The sequence below is a fragment of the Heterodontus francisci genome, chromosome 5, assembly GCF_036365525.1.
Source record: "Heterodontus francisci isolate sHetFra1 chromosome 5, sHetFra1.hap1, whole genome shotgun sequence".
Lineage (NCBI taxonomy): Eukaryota > Metazoa > Chordata > Chondrichthyes > Heterodontiformes > Heterodontidae > Heterodontus > Heterodontus francisci.
In genome coordinates this window covers 133,449,275-133,470,455 of record NC_090375.1, presented here as the reverse complement: position 1 = coordinate 133,470,455, position 21,181 = coordinate 133,449,275, and the positions used below count along the sequence as shown (strand labels likewise).

The window sequence follows — 21,181 nt, the reverse complement described above, 5'->3', positions numbered from 1 at the left end:
CACAATGAAAGCTTTGGGCAAAAGATGCAGGATGAATATAAGGAAGCACTTTTTTTACGCAACTGGTAGTAATAAGGAACTTGCTGCCCACGAAGGTGGTGGAAAGGGAGTCAAACACTGGCCAAGAGGAAGGTGGATGGCCACCTGAGAGAAACAGACTTGCAGGGGTATGCCGTTCGACTGACTACACAGCTCCACGGACAGCTAGCATGGATTCGAAGGATCAAATAACATCCTTCTATGCCGTATATGACTCAGTGCCTGAGCGTGTGTGGTGGAACCCTTGATGGAAAAAATATCAGAAGGCAATGAGTTAATACTTGAATTTGCAAACAGTACCACAACCTGCAAGCTATGCTACAGCTGCAGTACATAAGGTTAATGAAAGAACACCATGGACAGTCTGAAACCCAACACCAAGAGCTACCATCATGCACGATGAAGGGAGATGTGGAGCAGTCACAGAAGCTCAGATGATTATCAGCTGATGAATATAAACCCAGATCCCAGGAGTAAAAAGTTTGTGTGTTAAACCACTAAACAATTCATTCATCTAATTTACTTAAGTTTTGAGTGAAGAAAAATTTCTGTAGTTACATACCCAGCACAGGACAGTGATCTCTGTAAAAGGAACCTCCTTTGGCATCCTGGACACATTTCAAGTCAGACTGGTTAAAAAGGGGGGAAAAAAGTCATAATGCTTTTAAACTATACACACATTATATACAGACACACAAAACAGGTTAATTATGAAGGTTTCACTCTCCCACTCCAGTTAATACTGTTAAGATCCTGTTTTTTTTTTTGAAGTATGCAGTGTGTCTTTAAGACAGCAAAGGATCAGTACAGTTTTAAGAACAAGCAAGCCTCAGGAATTACCGAAAAGATGCATTTTGGTTGCCACTGGATACAACCATATGGAGAGGAAACCAACCAGCTTCAAAGAATGCATCCTGGCTGCTCTGGGTACAGCCACTGAGAGACTAAGGTTAAAATATACCATGTTGCAATTAAATGCTTGAAACTAGCTAAAAAACTGGCTTTTGACAGACAGACACACAGACTGTCTGCCAGCATATGAAGGAAATAAGAAAGAGCTCTCCCGTAGTCTGTTGAAACCCTATTTACTATACTCTCAGAATTCTGATAAATCAAGCCAGATTAATTTCTTAAAAGAAAATAACCAGTAACTTTAACTACTGAACTATAATTTCTGTGTTTCTTGCTGAACGATCACTTCAACTACTTAACTAGACCACTGGCTGTCCTACTGTTGAAGAACCTTTTTTTTCCCCAATCAGACGGCTACGAGGACTTCAAGCAACCTTGGACTGTTCCACATTGGAAGATTCCACTTAGGCAGGAGCGTAAATCGGCAGGAATTTATTTTGATAAAAGTGTTGTTTATATCTTAGTAGTGTTTAAGAGCTTAGTTTTTCTAATCAAGTTAATTTAAGGATCTAAAGACACCTGGCTTGGTTCGCCTCATTCAGGGGATTAATAGATGAATCAATTTGGCTGTGGTTTTCTTTAATTTGGAAAGTTTAAAGTAATATGTTAGGCGATCTGGGGAGTGATGGGACTGAACTGACAGTGTGTTGCTCCCACCGCCATCAGAATCATATATTTTGATTGTGGGTTTTGACTTGAGTGGTCGGTCATAATAATATGAAGATAGAAAGAAGGACTTATACAATGGTTCAGGGACATCCTCCTCTAAGTAGCTGAGTATAACAGAGCATAAAAGCTCCAGGTCCAATACTGCTCAGTGCTGACTTAGCTAATCTCAGACACTGTAGCAGTAGGAGTCGTGCAAATAGACTCAACCAGGATTAGGGAAAGAGGGAAAGCAGAAAAACAGCTGTTTTTTTACTGAAATATCCAATGACACAGCTCAAATTGCAATGAATGTGAACAATCAGGTTTGACTCTGCTGCCCCAGTCAATTAGCTTGACATGACTCACAATTAATAAGCATTCCGAAGACAAGACACCAAAAGTGGTTAAAGCTCCTGCAACCTCCACTCAGTAGTAAGGAAAACAATTATCAGGAAAAGCAAAGGAAAGAAGACTGAAATAATTGTGGGAAAATATTTGCTTTTCTTCCCCAAGGCTGATTGACTGCAAAAAAAACTTCTCGTACAAACAAGCTCTGTCAAAGCTCCTCAGTACAGCTCAGTGCTTTCAATAAACAAAGAATGCTCCGTTTCCATGTTGGAGCTTTGGAAATACAAAGTATCCACTAAGACATTTTCTAGTGAAAATTTAAAATGCAGCCCTAAATTCACTAAAAGCCAAGTATGAAGTAAATACCTTTCCAAGAATATTACTTTAAAACTTTAAGAATCAAGTTTAACATTTATTTGACACTTTGTTTAGTAGTCTAAGCTTCTAAGATTGTGCTGGGCTGACTTTGACAGTGCATTTTTACCTTCAGTAAATCCCACTGAATGCCAACACGTGGTCTCATGCAATCAAATGGACCAATCTCCACACAGAGGACAAAAACGGAGAAAAACTTTTTCCATGGGTCTGAAATTCTGACATCGGAATAACATCCCTTCTGCATCCTACTAGACACCAATCCAGTTCAGTGTTTTACTTTTTGACACCAGCTCAGCATCAACCTCCAATAATTCTCAATACAATTCTCAGCTGGGGTGTCTATCATATCTGAAGCTTTCCAAGATGGTGGTTTTGGGGGTGGGGAGGAGAAAGCGGTGAAGTCCATTTGACGAACCACCAGAAAGTATAGTTATGATCAAGACTGCCATGAACTCACAACTGAATACTGCAACAAGACCTCATTAATGCACAAATCTACCTCAAAACCCAAGTAATAAGGAGTCAGATTTTTATTTTTCTTCCTACTTATGAGATGAGAAAACAACAATTTACAACTGCAACGAAGGAATTAGTCCTGAAATGCACAAATTGAAATAAACAGGTGAGCTTTGATATCACATGTGCAATTAATCTCAAACAAATTAATCCAAAGCTAAAGTAGTGCACATAAGTTATATTCTTAAATTTTGCTCTATTACCTCAGAGCAAAATAAAGCTTGCTTTAGAGTATGAGTTTTCAGTTTGTGAAGGAATGGACTGAATCAGAGTTTAATTTTCTTAAGAACCTCACAATCAAGCCCTTTGCTGCACTCAGCTTGAAAAATTCTCAATGTTGTTGCTTTTTTTTAAAAAAACAAGTAAATACTTGAACAAGTTTACTGACTCTTTTTATGCCACAATGAAATCATTCAACACGGAATACTGCGACATTCACACCAGCACAGATTTTGCAATCAGTGGTGAAAGAACGGCACTCGCCATTCACCTTGCTGACAGCTGTCCAGAAGTTTTTGTGGGCTTGAGCGCACTCTAATCTGGCGTCTGCTTCAACATGACGCCCTCTATAGGGGATCTGTGGCATCTATGAGGACAAGCAACAGCTCTTCAGTCAAATTGAAGAATTCTCAGACATGCAGAGACTAAACGATGAAATATAAAGCAGGAAATAAAAGTTAGATTTAAATGATATACAGAAAGATAAATGAAGATTGACAAATACTGATGGGCTTAGGGGAGAGAAATAAAGGAGACAGACAGAAGTAAAAGAAAATTCAAGTCCAACACTTATTTTCTTCTGATGGAATGAGACACCACAGTTCAAAATTTAAATTTAAGGCCAGAGAGGTTGTTCAGCAGTAATTATCACTTACCACACCGTTAAAAACTCATTTGTGAATGCACCAGCCCGAACTTTTTCAGCCATTTGTAGTATGGAACAGGTGGGCAGGTACCCCAGATTCACGCCATTGCAGTCATTTCAGTGCTGTGTCTATCAACAAAGACTGCATCCTGTTGAGGAGCGGGATTATGTCTGACAGCAACTTCTGGATTTTCATGTTTAACTACACTGTGTGCACTCCAAATGTTGAGGGGATCTGAGGAAAACTGTTTTCACCTAGAGGATGGTTGGAATCTGGAGAACACTGCCTGAAGGGGTGTTAGAGGCAGGAGCCCTCACAAAATCTAACTATCTCGATGAGCACTTGAAACGCCACAGCATACAAGGCCTCGGGCCAAGTGCTGGAAAATTAGATTAGAATAGATAGGTGCTTAATGGCCAGTATGGACACGATGGGCCGAAGGGCCTGTTTCTGTGCTGTATAACACTATGATTATTTTCTCCATTATAACAGTAAGCACTGTTAGCTTTACTGTGATCCTTATTGCAAAATCCAGCTATTATGTTTTAAAATGCACATTTGTTCAGGAGCACATTTCATAGCACTTCCACACTTGGAACACGAACCATTTCATAACAGATTCAAAAAGGCCTTGAACGTTCTCCATTAAATTAAGAGATTGTATTTGTTGTTCCCAACTTGCAATGTTTACGTTACATTTTAACTTATATAGTACTTTTTGTAAAAAGATGATTAAATACTATTTGATAGTAAACTTACTTAAGTCACAAGGGCAAGTTTGCTCAGTGTGTGCATAGGAGCTCAAATATGCAAACAAGATGTGGGACATTTTACTCTAAATTACAACTTATTGCATGCATAAACACAGATCTCATTAGTGATCTTTACAAAGATCAATTTTTGTTTCCATTAATATTTATGACCAGTTTCATTAATGAAGCCTTATCACTTGAGTACAGTTCCTTTCCAAGTTTCACATCACAATCAGAACACTACAGCACATACAAACTCTACATCCAGATAATGCATAATTATTTTGCCGACACCACTTACCATGCCTTCAAACCCTACTCTGTATAAGTTCTTGGCTCCATTATCCCACAACACATATGCAGCACTGTGAGGACTGGAGGCACTCCAATCTTGGATTTCAGTCACCTAGAAAATAAGACAGACATTCACATGACTACCTATTTCTATAAAAAAGCAGAGTTTCAACTTATAAATCGGAGGAAGGGAAGGGGTACAGGCAGCATCAGTGGTCTAAAAGAGGGGGAAGGATAGAGAGGTGTACAAAAGTGGAGAACTACCACGGGGAGTGAGGGAAATGTCACAGCATCATAAGTGGAAAAAAGTCATGATACACGAGTGGTGCAGGGGCAGGGATCACCTTGAGAAGGTGCTAGCTGCACTCACTATTTACCTGAAGATAAAATAACTTTCATACTCTGGCATCCAATGGAAAATTTAGGCCAGAACTGAATTGGTTAACATGTCGCAAATTAAATTATTCAGACTCATTTCTTCACCAATAGCTCTAGTTGTAGAGGATTGGATTCCCACCCAAAGGACTCAAGCTACTAATTGCAGCCTTGAATGAAATTTACTCTTCACGCAATAGGTAAATCTTGTCCAGTCTCGGGTGAGCTGGCTGAAGATGTGCTTACAGTACAATAAACCTAGCTACCCAGAAGCACAAATGTCTGCTGTTGAATGCTGACACTTAGTAGGAGGCAAGATCATGACCATCAAGACGATCCTAACTGAAGGCAACGAGAGAGAGCACATGGAGTTTAAAATGTACAAGAACATTTTAAAAACACTTCCGGCCTACTTGCCAAAATTCTATTGCAATGGTGCATTCATTTTTCAAATTGAAACCTACAGGTAAGCTGAATTTGGATTGGATGTTCATGAACAAATAAGCAAACAATTTTGATCCTTTTATAGATTATGTAAAAAGGTTTGAATTTAAATAATGCCTTTCATGACCACAGGACATCCAAAAGCACTTTTAGCCAATGAAGTACAGTCACTGTTGTAATGTAGAATGCGGTAACCGATCTGCACACCACAAACAGCAAATGGGATAATGACCAGATAATCTGCTGTTGTGATGGTGATTGAGGGATAAATATTGACCATGACAATGAAGATAACTCCCTACTCTTCTTCAAAATGGTGCCATAGAATCTTTCATGTCTGCCTGAGGGAGCAGATAGGGCCTCGGTTTAACGTCTCATCTGAAAGGCAGCACCTCCAACAGTGTAACACTCCCTAAGTACTGCACTGGAGTGTCAGCCTTGATTTTTGTGCTCAAGTCTCTGGCATGGAACTTGAACCCACACCCTCCTAACTCAGACGAGTGTGTGCTACCAACTGAGCCATGACTGACATACAGAAAGGGCTGGTAATCATCTCTATTGCAAAACCAGTGCTAACCTCCTTATAAAGTGGCACAAAGATCTGAAGGAGTCTGCAAAGTCATATCAAAACAGAGATTGATATTTTTAAACAGGAAAGCACAAAATCATTCGCTTTACTAAGTAGGCTTTCCTTGAAATTATGCCGGAAAATTTACAGCAGTTTGAAAATGCTACACAGAAAAAAATCTCATGTAACAACTGCCTAAGTGTTGGTGAAATTACAGAATTACCAAAGTCCTTAACCCATGCCTGCACTAACCAAAAAATTGAAGCTGAGGTACATTTTGCACATCTGTTAGTGTTTTGGCCTGTATTCAAGTTCAGTTCAGTGGTTATGTCAAATCCAAGCTCAGTTGCATATCTCTGCTGGTAAGTTTTGGCAAAAAGAGCACTAAAATAATTTGCCTAAGCCCACAATATTAGCAAATACATGTCCAAAACGATCTATATCACATGAAAAATTAATAGATCTGGTCTCCCTTCCGGTCAGCTTGAGAGTTTATTTGTGCATTAATAAAGGTAGCCTTCATTTTTGCAGCTCTTCCCAGCTCTCATTATATTCTACACTAGCATATTAATTGTGCTCAAGAGGCATCATTGTCAAAAGTTGCCCAGAGTGTGATTGAGCATGTACTATACTTTGCAACTTGCATTACATGAATTTAAGAGAAGATCGTGTCTGATTAACTTGATTGAATTGTTTGAACTAACAAGGAGGATTGATGAGGGTAGTGCAGTTGATGTGGTCTACGTGGATTTTAGCAAGGCTTTTGACAAGGTCCCACATGGCAGACTGGTTAAAGAAATAAAAGCCCATGGGATCCAGACGAATGTAGCAATCAGGATACAAAATTGGCTCAGTGGCAGTAAACAAAGGGTAATTGTTGACGTGTGTTTTTACGGCCTTTTTTTTTAAATCTTATACAATCCTTAACTTGGTTAAGACAAAGTTAACTGCCTTTTCTTTGAGGTTTTGGTACCTTGAAGGAATGTATAGTTGCTGTAAACTATGTAACATTTCTTTAAAGACTGTCCATTGCCTATGTACTAGCATACCTTTTAAAGTAATTTCACCAATCCACGTCAGCCAACTTGCCCCTCATACCTTCATAATTTCCTTTCTTCAAATTTAACATCCTTCCTTCAGATTGAACTATCTCCCTTTCAAACATAATGTAAAATGTTATCATATTATGGTCACAAAATCAACTAGCTGGACCACCATCCTGGTGTTAAAACTGTCTCCAACAATTCAGCCAAAGTGGAATCATTCCCAGGTGCCACATAAAACGTTACAACACAAGTTAAGAGCTCATGGTGTTGGGGGTAATGTATTAGCATGGATAGAGGATTGACTAACTAACAAGAGGGATAAATGGGACATTTTCAGGTTGGCAAACTCGTGGAGTGCCACAGGGATCAGTGCTGGGGCCTCAACTATTTACAATCTATATTAATGACTTGGATGAAGGGGCTGAGTGTATTGCAGCCAAATTTAGGAACATTACAAAGATAGTTAGGAAAACAAGTTGTGTGAAGGACACAGTGTCTTCAAAGAGATCTATATAAGTTAAGTGACTAGACAAAATTTGGCAGATGGAGTATAATGTGGGAAAAAGTGAGGTTGTCCACTTTGGTGGAAAGAATGGAAAAGCAGATTATTTAAATGTAAAGAGACTGCAGAGAGCTGTGATACAGAGGCATCAGAGCGTCCTCGTACATGAATCACAAAAAGTTGTCATGCATGTACAGAAAGCAATAAGCAAGGCAAATGCAACAATAGCATTTATTGCAAGGAGGATGGAGAATCAAAGTAGGGAAGTCTTGCTACAGCTGTACACAGTGTTGATGAGACCGCAGCTAGAGTATGCATACAGTTTTGGTCTCCGAAAGGAGGGATATACTTTCCTTGGAAGCAGTTCAGAGAAGGTTCACTAGGCTGATTTTTGGGATGAAGGGGTTGTCTTATGAAAATAGGTTGAGCAGGTTGGCCTATACTCATTGGAATTTAGAAGAATGAGAGGTGATCTTACTGAAACATTTAAGATTCTGAGGGGGACTTCACAGGGTAGATGCTAAGAGGATGTTTCCCCTCGTAGAGGAATCTAGAACGCAGCAGCACATTTTCAGAAGAAGGGATCTCCCTTTTAAGACAGAGATGAGGAGGAATTTCTTCTCAGAGGGTCGTTAATCTTTGGAATTCTCCTCCCCAGAGAGCAGTGGAGGCTGGGTCATTGAACATATTCAAGGCCGAATTAAGATAAATTTCTGAACTACAAGGGAGTCAAGGATTACGGGGGGGAAAGCAGGAAAGTGGAGTTAAGGCCACATTCAAATTAGGTACGATCTTATTGAATGGCAGAGCAGGCTCCAAGGATCGAATGGTCTACTCCCGCTCAGATTTAAGATTATGATTCATAGGAGCATTAGAAAACAAAATTTAACACCAAACCCTGTCAGTTGATACTAGGCCGATGACCAAAAGCTTGGTCAAAGACGTAGGTCTTAAGGAGCATCTTAAAAGGAGGAAAGAGTGTTTTAGGGATATATGAACTTCATTAGCTGAAAGCAAAGCTGCAAATGGCGGAGCAAAAAATTAGAGGAACCCATATCTCAGAGGGTTGTAGGGCTGGAGGAGGTTCCTGAGATAGGGAGGGGCGAGGCCATGGAGATATTTGAAAACCAAGGGCGAAAATTTTAAAACCAAGTTACTACTCAACTGGGAGCCAAGCTAAATCATGGGCACAGGGTGACGGGTGAACGACGCTTGGAGCAAGTTAGGCCACAGACAGTACGATTTTTGATGACCTCAAGTTTATGTAGCGTGGAAGATGAGAGACTAGCCAGAAATGTGTTGGAATAGTCAAATCTAGAGGTGAGAGAGGCCTGGATGAGGATTTCAGCAACAGATAAGCTAAGGAAGGGGCAGAGTCAGGCAATGTTAGAGGCAGAAGTCTTACATTATGTCTCCATATTTTGGCAACTGATTACCTCAAGATTATTCCCAATTCACTTTAACATATCAGGACACCATTTTTTAAATGGGCATCTAATATAACGCCAATTTTTCAATTTTATGTTGCATGCAAAAATCACCAAGGTCTGTTTTGTAAAGAATAGCACGCACACACCAATGTTCCCTCAAAGATGCACACATGTTCCGTCATCTGACATATTCAGCGCATTGAAATAAGCAGGCTGCTCACAACTTAGTGAGAATGTTGGGAGAAATTTCCAGCCTAAACCATGACTTTTAAAACGTAATCTACCCATCAAATAGAAATAGTGCTCAGAGCAGTTTGTAGCCCATGCTGTACAAAGAAAATTTAGAGTGCACTGGCACTCCTGGTTTCAGAACCATTTTCCAAAATAACATGATGCACGTTCTTTATAAAATCAAATCAGAAAATTCAGTACAAACTAGGAGTTAATTTTAACATTACATCCAACTGGATGTCATACAGTTACGATACAGTAAACATCAAAAATAAAGAAGCATGTTCTAAGTTGCTGCTAAAATGAAATATTTACTTAAGTACAGAATTTGACACCATTTGGTCCATCTCATCTGGTCCTCAAATAAGCTATCCATTCCCTTTTCCATAACCGATAAGTGTTTTACTTCATTTATCCATTTCTCTTTTAAAACTTATTGGCCTGGATCTTGTGGAAGCAGCGGGGCACCAGACGCCAAGCCAAAAAGGCAGGGGGAACCCCACCACTACCTTTTCACGCACCCACTCCCCCCGCCCTGAGCGATCCTCTGTTGCTCCGGAGGCCAAGTGTCTGGTGCTGGGATCTCCGTCCTTTACAAGATGGGGATTCCGCCTCCAAGAGCTTCCAACCAATCAGAGGGGCAGCAGCCAGCAGTGTTGGCTGCGCCACTGATAATACAGCAGAGGTCTTGGACCCAGGTAAGTGAGGCAGACTCACCAGGGCCAATCCAGAGGGCCCGGGGGAGGGGGTGGGCATGAAGTCCAAGAGGAGGATGGGGGGTCCATGGAGACGGAGGTTTTGCCAGCAGGAGGTGAAAGCACCCGCCGCTGCTGGTTAGATCCCAGTAGTGGTAGGAAGAGGCCCTTAAGGGGCTGTTAATAGACCACCTCAAGAGCTCAATTAACCTCTGGGCGGGAAGACCACCATCAGCCTATCCTGCCCCCAGCAAAATATCTTGGCGACGGCCCTCCGCCACCCGCCCCACCCCCAAATCACAATTCTATCAGCCCACTGTCTCTGAACCAGCCTCGGGGTGGTGGGGGGGGGGGGGGGGGGAAACCATAAAATCCAACCCATTATATATGCCGTTTCTACCAAAATTTATACAAGTATTTCATGCCCTAATAGCCCGCTTCACAAAAAAAAAAACTCAACCTCTCCCTTTGTCCTTTTATGATTCATGCGCTCTGGTAGCCAGTAGAGAGAGTCTGGTTTCAGCTTAGTATTCAGTCAACCACAATCCAATCTTTTTTCCCCCAATAGAATCCACAATAAGGTTCCACAACAACTTCACTATAAATATTTGAGGATAACCTCCAATTCTGTTAGATTTAAAGTTAATTTCTTAAATTCTTCAACAAATGTTCTCCCTTATTGTTCCTCGAATGAAGTTGACGACTTCCTGCTGGTGTAGTAAAGTCAGTCACCCTCTGAAAACGTGTCCAACTGGCAATTATTCATGCATGCGCCTTGACAGCATCAAACTATTCAAGTACAAAATACTTGCTTCACAACAAACCCTAGTCACGTCCTCATCCAAAATTCATGTACACGCTTCCAGCAGAAGCTGCTAAATGGCAATAAAAAGCAGGAAGCCAACAATTTTTCCAAACTAGTGCAGTGATCAAGACAGCAACAGTAAATTTCCCACTGCTGAGTAAAACCCAGCCAAATGCCAGAGATGATTGATCCCTCATAAATCAGGTCTGCTGCGCTATTTTCAATTTGGAAATAACCAACAGAAAGCAGAAGGGCATTCGCCCAATGAACACACACAGTCACATTGTGGACTATTACTACAATCTAAAATGTCACTTGTGTCAATTCGCAGCCTGTCGCGATTTTAATTTACTTATCTACACATGGTTCCTTTGCCACTTCAACTGCCTATTCAAATCAACTCTGTCACGTGGGAAAACAACAGTCCCCACCACATTTGAAAAAAACACACTGTGGCTTATATCAGGCAAAAGGCAAAAACCATTAACCATCTGCAATAGCTACTGGTCAGAGCATCTTAGGTGCTCCATTTATTTCAGGCAGAAACAGCTGTGCTTACTGCAATATTGTATGAGTGAAGCATACATAAAAAATTAAGGGGAGGTGGTGGCATAGTGGTAAAGTCACTGGATTGGTAATCCAGAAGCCTAGGCTAATGTTCTGGGGATGGCAGATAATGACATTTGAATTCAATTAATAAATGAGGAATTTTTTTTTTAAATTTAGTCGAATGCTGACCAGGAAGCAATTGTTGATGGTTGGTTCACTAATTTATTTTAGGAACGGAAATCAAATGTAGTTTACTCTTAACTGCCCTCTGAAGTGAGAAAGCCACTCAGTTATCAAGGGCAATTAGGGATGGACAACAAATGCTGGCCTTGCCAGCGACACCCACATCCCACAAACCAAGAAAAAAATATATATGTATATACATATATAACCAATTTTCTCCATTATTTTTATCTATAAATGTATAAAGTCAGTGAACTACTCAGAGGGCACCTTGCCGTAATATGCTGGAAAATTAAAACATGCAACAAAAAACACTACCTACTAATGCTGTTTTCCAAGCCATGCCCGTCAATTATGTAATTTTGTTTCAAGCCTCGTCAAGGACCTCCCTGCAACTATTCAAATTATGAAACAGCACTGTTGAGCACTGAGCTGTGCTTTCCACATGAGACAACCAAGAGTGAACAAGCAGCCTTGGTCAGATTTAATTTCGGGCATTACAGAAATGGATATCTGGGCAGTGGGGAATGACAACTTCTAGAGGAAGAGAAGGAGAGCTGGAAGGAGTGAAATAATTACATCCTTGGTCAGGTCTAAGGTCCAGCAGCCGAGAGGTTGATCAAGGAGCTGTAAACTTAAATGAACAACAACCTACACAAACATGTTTATATTATTCTGGTCTGTGTTAATGAACACATCGCATTCACACAAATACATGGTTGGGAATGCGTTTATTGTTCCACTCAGACAAAATATTTTATAATGCTGGAAGCACTTAGTACCTTTTGGCAATATGAAAATTATTTGTAATAGATATTAACAGTGACAATCTTGATATTCATGTATTAAAAATGCCACTTCAGGAAGCCCAGCATAGAGAGAAGCTGAAAACATTATATCAGTACACTGAGGCAAAACATTTATACTACAAATAAAAACAAGCTCCTTGGATAATTCATTGAATTTATTTAGGTAGAAAGTGAGCCACATATCAGGCTCAGTCTTTAAGCAATACTAACTTAACTGATTTCACCTAGTAGAAGCATTATAGTCGGCTTCAGCACCTCTGGATACAGACAGGAAATAAACACTGGAGATGGCCATCAGCTAGGGTTCCTGATACTAATCAATGTATGGTAAATTATTCCAGAAAACACATTTGTACAAGGGGCCCATGAGCTGTGAAGCCCTGATATTTGAATGCCCTGCTGACAATAAGTGGCCATTTTCACATGCAAAGAATGGCCACTCGCAGGCGGCACTGGTGGAACCACACGCAGCAACAGTCGACACTTCGAAGCGCTTTCTACAGGGAATAAATATGCATTACTTTGTTTCGTGCAGCCTTCCTTTAATTTGATTGGAGCTAAATGCCAAAGCCATAGATTATACAGCATTACTGGCCAGAAATTAGTCTTTACACTAAACCAACATCAAAGACTTGTCTAGACTGGATTTCTTAAAGCACTAATCATTGGTAATAATTACACTGTGTTTAGATACTTCCAGCAGGGCATGTTTATACATTTATGTCATACAAGAATTATACAAAAACACCTGGATGCAGATCTGAAGAGATTACCTATTTCAGTATTCCTCCATGTTACTCTTCCACTACACCACCTTCCCACAACGCACCCCCCCTCACCCCTTACACTTAAAGCATTAAATCTTGGCACCCATGTCTCATCTGATACTGCATATCTTTCCACTCCACTACTGCCTCCTCTCCAAACCATCTCAAAAAAGTAATTAATTTTTTTTAAAGTTACCCCTATGGAGTAGTTATTTTATCTCATTTGCATTAGGGATATTAGCACTTTTTTATAGTTTAGTATTAAAATACAGACTGATAATTCTGTTGTTTTTAACTCTCATTCTTTGCAACCACATAAGCATCCATAGATAATGTTAAATCCTGAAACAGATAAAATTCCCTCTTGCATAGATAATTTCATAGTTACTGAAATCAGAAGTTAACTTTTATTATTCAATTTTCCTACATCGATGGTCAAGATGCAGTTTCAAGCTTTGGTCACAAGGTGTTGCAGTGGAACAAATTTCTGAACACTCCCCACAACCACCATTTTGCCTGCTCTGTAAACGAGTTAATTTTTTAATCTTTAAATATACCACTAATTTTATAGTTATTTTAATGATTCAGCCTATCTATTTTGTTTCTTCCTCAATTATCATTTTACCACCAACTACATACTGCGCCACACGTTCGGAGCCCAAACACAAATGCTTCCAGATCCATTCACCATTAGTTATGGCAGCTTTGCGCAACCTTTAGCCACTCAATCTTTCAACAGTTCTTCAGCCTTCGGTAGACTGGCAGGCAGGGCTTTACACTGGTTCACCAGAGTCTTCTCAAGGGCAATTAGGGTTGGGCAATAATGCTGGCCTTGCCAGCAACACCCACCTATACTGAATGAATTCAAAAAACATGACCACATCATGTGAATGAATGAGAAAGGAACCAAAATAACTTGATTAAACTTATCCATTGAACTGTCTTGTCTCTTTTAACCTTTATTAATGTTTTTACTTCAAGGTTTCAGCTCAAGTCAAAAGCATGGGCTACAGGTTATTTCCCCTACCAATACTTACAGCTTCCAAACGCATCTGCACATTCTCAACAAGTATTGCCAAGCATGCAATCTGGGTATTACAGTATGCACAAACTGTACATGAACTTGAGTTCATGTCTTCGATTTTCAGAGGATTTGACAGCTTCTTTTGACTCCTGTTCTGCTCATACTCCCTCCCTTAAGGCTACAAATTACTGCCCATTCCAAAAGTTCCAGATCCCAGCAACCCCCAAAATTGCCAGATCTTCAAAACCCCTGGAATTTCTGACATCAAAATAAGGTTTAAACAGAACTCAGAAGAGAAAGTCTAAATTCTTGGGGGGTTGGTATCTCTTCAGCAGAGAGATTCTGAGGTCTGGGAATAGAAGGAAGCAATGGAAGCAATTTGGAGGGACGGACAAGAAATCCACTTATATGAGATCCAAACGTCTCGGGGAACTGGTAGATGACTCCGAAGAAAATCCAGCCACAATATTTCAAAAGGCAGTAACTATCAAAGTATCAGACCAATGCATTCAGGCTAAAACAGACACAATTAAAACACAGAAAAGATTTCTCAGAAGGAGGTACAGCATGGCAACCCGACCAGACGTGTCGGGTTCGGGTCGGGTCACTCTTCCAGGTCTGGTATTCGGGCTCGGGTCGGGTCGGACACAGTGACAACCAGGACGTCAAGGTGGGAAACACTCCTCACTAGTCTGCAGTGAGCGATTACATCCAAGATAGAGCACAACCTCTTTCACAACAATATAATCAAGTTTATTCCAGTGGTCGGATCAGGCGCAGGAAAAAAAGAAAGGACTCTGGCCACGTTGTGGTCGGGTCGGATGTGGTTCTGTCAGGCTCAGATCAGGTTTAATTTGCAAACCCGAGCAAACCTTTAGGAGGAGGTCCTCCAGTCTATCACGTCTGTGTCAGTCGATAAACAGCTATACAGTCTAACACAATCTTCCAGCTCTTGGTCCGTAGCCCTGTAGGATATGCACTTTAGGTGCCAAAACCAAGAGTTTTTTTCAAAGCGATGAGGCAGCGATACGATGATACGAACATACGAATTAGGGGCAGAAGCAGGTCATTCGGCCCCTCTAGCCTGCTCCATCATTCAATAAGATCACGGCTGATATGCTTGCATTTCGAATTCAACATCTACCCCCAATAACCCTCGATTCCCTTGCTGAACAAGAACCCATCTACCTCCGTCTTAAAAATATTCAATGACCCCCGCCTCCACTGCCTTGAAGCAAAGAGTTCCAAAGTCGCACAACCCTCAGAAAAAATTTCTCCTCATCTCGGTCCTAAAAGGGCGACCCCTAATTTTACTAACAGTGCCCCCTAGTTCTGGACTCACCCACAAGAGGAAACATCCTCTCCACATCCACCTTGTCAAGACCATTCAGGATCTTCTAAACTTCAATCAAATCTCCTCTCACTCTTCTAAACTCCAGTGAAAACAAGCCCAGTCTGTCCAACCTTTCCTCATAAGACAACCCACTCATTCCAGGTATCAATCTAGTAAATCTGAACTGCCTCCAACGCATTTACATAGAAACATAGAAAATAGGAGCAGGAGTAGGCCATTCGGCCCTTCAAGCCTGCTCTGCCATTCATGATGATCATGGCTGATCATCTAACTCAGTAACCTGTTCCCGCTTTCCCCCCATATCCTTGGATCCCTTTAGACCCAAGATCTATATCTAACTCCTTCGTGAAAACATAAAATGCTTTGGCCTCAACTGTTCTCTGTGGTAATGAATTCCACAAGCTCACCATTCTCTGGGTGAAGAAATTTCACCTCATCTCAGTCCTGAAAGGTTTGCCCCATATCCTTAGACTATGATAAAAGCAAAATACTGCGGATGCTGGAAATCTGAAACAAAAACAAGAAATGCTGGAATCACTCAGCAGGTCTGGCAGCATCTGTGGAAAGAGAAGCAGAGTTAACGTTTCGGGTCAGTTCCGAAGAAGGGTCACTGACCCGAAACGTTAACTCTGCTTCTCTTTCCACAGATGCTGCCAGACCTGCTGAGTGATTCCAGCATTTCTTGTCCTTAGACTTTGACCCTGGTTCTGGACTCCCCCACCATCGGGCACATCCTTCCTGCATCTACTGTGTCAAGTCCTGTTAGAATTTTATAGGTTTCTATGAGATCCCCCCTCACTCTTCTGAACTCCAGCGAATATAATCCTAACCAACTCAATCTCTCCTCATACGTCAGTTCCGTCATCCCAGGAATCAGTCTTAGATTTACTAGATTTGCTGCACTCACTCTATAGCAAGAACATCCTTCCTTAAATGAGACCAAAATTGCATGCAGTATTCGATGTGGGCTCACCAATGCACTGTATACATGAAGCATAACACCTTCGCTTTTATTTTCAATTCCTCGCATAATAAAGAATAGCATTCCATTAGCTTTCTCTATTATCTGCTGTATCTGTATACTAACTTTTTGTGACTCATGCACTAGAACACCTAGATCACTCTGCACCTCGGAATTTTGCAGTTGGTCTCCACTTAAGTAATACTCTGCTTTTTTATTCTTCCTGCCAAAGTGAACAACTTCACATTTTCCCACATTATACTTCATCTCCCAGATTTCTGCCCACAACTCTACCAGTCTGCAAGCTCCTTATGTCCTCTTCACAACATACTTTCCTACCTATCTTTGGGTCATATGTAAATTTAGCTACCAAGCCATCGCTCCCATCATTTAAGTCATTGATATAAATTGTAAAAAGTTGAGGCCCCAACACAGACCCCTGCAGGACTCCATTCGTCACATCCCGCCAATCAGAAAAAGGACCCAATTATGCATACTCTGTTTTCTGCCAGTCAGCCAATCTTCCATCCATGCTATTATGTCACCCCCTACACCATGAGCTCCTACTTTGCACAATAACCTTTTATGTGGCACCTCGTCAAAAGCCTTCTGGAAATCCAAGTATAGTACGTCAACAAGCTCCCCTTTATACACAGCACATGTCACTTCTTCAAAGAACTCCAACAAATTGGTTAAACATAATTTCCCTTTCACAAAACCATGCTGACTATTTCCAATTACCTTGAGTTTTTCTAAGTACCCAGCTACAACCTCCTTAATGATCGATTCTAACACCTTCTCTACGGCTGATGTCGAGCTAACTTGCTACTTTCCATTCTGATGGAACCTTACTAGAATCTAGAAAAGTTTGAAAAATTAACACCAATGCATCTACTACCTCATTAGCCACCTCTTCTAAGACCCAAGGATGAAGTCCATTATGATCCGGGACTTGTCAGCCCGCAGCTCCATCAGTTTTGTCAGTCTGGTGATGGTAATTTCACCAAGTTCCCCTCTTCCTTCCACCTCCTGATTTACAGCTACTGCCAGTATGTTTTTTGTATCCTCTATAGTGAAGACAGAAGCAAAATATTCGTTCATTGCATCCACCATATTATCTACTACGAACTCCCCAATCTCACTCTCCAGAGGTCCAACACTTAGTTTGCTACCTCTTTTCCTTTTTAAAATCTTGTAGAAACTCTTGCTATCCGTTTTTATATTTCTAGCTAGCTTCCTCATATACTCCAATTTCTTTCTCCTGATTAACCTTTTAGTCATTCTCTGCCATTCTTTATATTCTGACCAATCATCTGACCTGCCACGCATCTTTGCATAATTATATGCCTTTTCCTTACGTTTAATGCTTTCCTTAACTTCTTTAGTTATCTACGGATGGCGGTCCTCCCCTTAGAGTTTTTCTTTACAATAGGAATAGAATTAATCTGAGGATTCTGAAATTTCCCCTTAAACGTCTGTTACTGCTTCTCTACTGAGAAACCTGGTAACTCAGTCCATTTCAGCTCCTTCAGCTTTCATGCCCACAGAGTTGCTCTTATTCAAGTTTGTAATACTAATCTTAGACCCACTCTTCTCTTTCAAAGTGGATGTAAAATTCAATCATATTGTGGTCGCTGCTACCGAGAGGTGCCTTTACTCTGAGGTCATTAACTAATTCTGTCACATTGCACAATACCAAGTCTAATATAACCTACTGCTCTAAGAAACTCTCTCGAAAGCATTCTATGAACTCCTCATCCAGCTGACTACAGCCAATCTGATTTTTCCAATTTATATGTAGATTAAAATCACCCAGGATTATTGCCATCCCTTTATCGCAAGTACCCAATATTTCTTCTTGTATCCTTCGTCCTACATTGTGATTACTGTTCGGGGGCCTGAGGACCACTTCCACTAGTGACTTCTTTCCCCTACTATTCCTCATCTCCACCCAAAACAATTCTACATCCTGATTTCCTGAACCAAGGTCATCTCTAACTATTGCACCAATGCCATCCTTGATTAACAGCGCTACCCCTCCACCTTTACCAAGCTTCCTATTCTTCTTGAATGTCACTAACACCTCAATATTCAGGACCCAATCCTGGTCATTCTGCAGCCACGACTCCGTAATGGCTATCAGATCATATTAATTTACTTCAATGTGCGCCATCAATTAGACTACTTGGTTAATGCAATGTGCATTCAGATACAGAGCCTTTAGTTTTGTCTTTTTGTGATCTTAGTAACATCTAGTCTCGACTGTGATGTTTTCTTAGGTTTTTTTCTGCCATTCTCTGACTTTCATTTCCCTTATTACTATTCTGTTCTCCTGCCTTGACGCTGCCCTTCGATTTGCAACATCTACTCAAGCTTGATCCCTCACCACCAACAACCACCGCCACCCCTTGTTTATTTTAAAACACTCTCTACTTCCCCAGTTATCCGGTTTGCTAGAACACTGATCCCAGCACAGTTCAGGTGCAGACCGTCCCAACGGTACAGCCCCCGACTTTCCCCAGTACTGGTGCCAGTGCCCCAAGAAACAAAACCCACTTCTCCCACGCCAGTCTTTGAGCCACGTATTCATTTCACTAATCTTATGTGCCCTCGGCCAATTGGCACGTGGCTCAAGTAATAATCAGGAGATTATTACCCTTGACGTTCTCCTCTCCAATTTGGTGCCTAGCTCCTCATACTGTCTCAGGTAGGACTAGGCAAGAGGTTCTACTATGTTGTTGTTACCTACATGGACGACGACAACTGGATCCACTCACTCCCACTCCACGTTCCTGTCCAGCCCTGAGCAGATGTCCTGAACCATGGCACTTGGTAGGTAATCGAGCCTTCTGGACTCTCACTCTCAGCTGCACAGAACAGTGTCAATCCCCCTCACTATACTATCCCCTACTACCACGACATTCCTTTTTGCTCCCCCCATTTGAAAGGCTTCCTGTACCACAGTGTCATGGCCAGTCTGCTCATCCACCTTGCAGAGCTTCCACTATTTCTTCCCTTGCTTCCCTTCGCAACCTGGGATACATTTCATCCAAGCCTGGTGATTTATCTACTTTCAAGGATGCTGAACACCTTAATATTTCTTCCCTCGCCATGTTTATCCCATCCAATATTTCTCACTCCTCCTTAACCAGTCTGCTTCATCCCTCTTTTGTGAAAGTAGGTGCAAAATGTTCATTAAGAACCATGCCCAAACCTTACGCCTCCACACACAAGTAACTTTTGATCTCTTAATTAGCGCTTCTCTTTCCTTAGTTATCCTTACATACACACACAAAGCATCTTTGTGTTTTCCTTGATTTTACTTGCTAAATTTTCCCATGCACTCCCTTTGCTTTCCTAATTTCCTTTTTAATTTCACCCTGAACTTGCTATTCTCCTCTGGGCCTTTGGCAGTATTGGGCTATTGACAAATAACATACGCCTTTTTTTGCCTTACCTCACTCCATATGCTTTTGGCATCCAGTGTGGTGGGGTGGGGGAGGTCTAGATTTGGAAGTCCCACCCTTTTTCTTTGCGGGAACATATTTGTTCTGAACCCTCTCTATCTCCTTGAATGCTTTCCACTGCTCCGACACGGATTTACCTTCAAGTAGCTGCTTCCAGTCCACTTTTGCCAAATAACATCTCAACTACGTCAAATTGGCGTTTCCCCAATTAAAACTATTATTCTTAGTCTGTCTTTATGGTTTTCTATAACTTCTCTGAATCTAACTGAATTATGATACCCCTCCACGTGCCCAGAGACATTCCCTAAAACTAAGTTCAGAACTACCCCTTCACTTGGCGGGCTTGCGACACACCGACAAAAAAGTTCTCCTGACTGCGATAAGAATCCAGCACCCTTGAACTTTTACACTGAATTTATTCCATTTAATACTAAGTTAGTTGTAATCCCCCATTATTGCCACCCTCTTGCTTCTGTGCTTCTCAGCAATTTATCTACATATTTGCTTTGCTATCTCCCTCAGACGGTTTAGGGGTCGAGTATTCTTCCAGCAGTGCAATTGCCATTTACTGTTCCTCATTTCAACCCAAATGGCTTCTTTTGATGCTCCTTCTAGCTTATCATCCCTCCTCAAAGCTGTGATTGTTTCCTTAAATATTGCAATCCCCCACCTCTGTTTTTATCCCCCTCTCTATCCTGTCTGAAAACTCTAACTAGGAATGTTGAGCTGCCATTCCTGCCTTTCTTGTAGTCACTTTTCAGTAATAGCTGTGAAGTACTTCCAACGCTATCTGTGCTCTCAGCTAATCTGCTTATTCACTGGGCTCCTTGCATTGAAGTAGGTACACTAAACAACTCTTGTACCTATTTTCTAACCTTTGTTTCTTCGACCTTCTATAATCGCTTACTAATTTTTTGCCTTCCATTTCCAGCTTTGTTTCTCCACCTTCTCAAACTATGCTCAGGTTCCCATCCCCCTCCCTAGCTAGTTTTAGCTTTCCCCAACAGCACAAGCAAACCTCCTGTCAAAATATTAATCCCGAACCCATTCAAGTGCAACCTGTCCAGGCTGTGCAGGTCCCATCTTCTCCCAGAAATGGTCCCAATGCCCTCCCTCCTGCACCATCTCTCCAGCCATGCATTCAACTCCACTATCCTCCAATTTCTGTACTCATTAGCATCTGATGTCGAGAGTAATCTGTAGATTGCTACCTTTGAT

The 21,181-nt window shown here is 41.2% G+C and overlaps 1 protein-coding gene across 2 annotated transcripts in view; it reads right to left on the bottom strand.

Annotated features, from left to right (window-relative positions):
• Nucleotides 1-21,181, bottom strand: part of mib1 (MIB E3 ubiquitin protein ligase 1) — a 201,635-nt gene that overhangs the window by 155,279 nt on the left and 25,175 nt on the right. For both annotated transcript variants that reach the window (XM_068032142.1, XM_068032140.1), the window contains exons 4-5: nt 4,761-4,865; nt 602-668 (exon numbers count right to left, since the gene is read on the bottom strand). In XM_068032142.1, the coding sequence (XP_067888243.1) occupies nt 602-668; nt 4,761-4,865 (172 nt within the window). The remainder of the gene's footprint in view (nt 1-601; nt 669-4,760; nt 4,866-21,181) is intronic.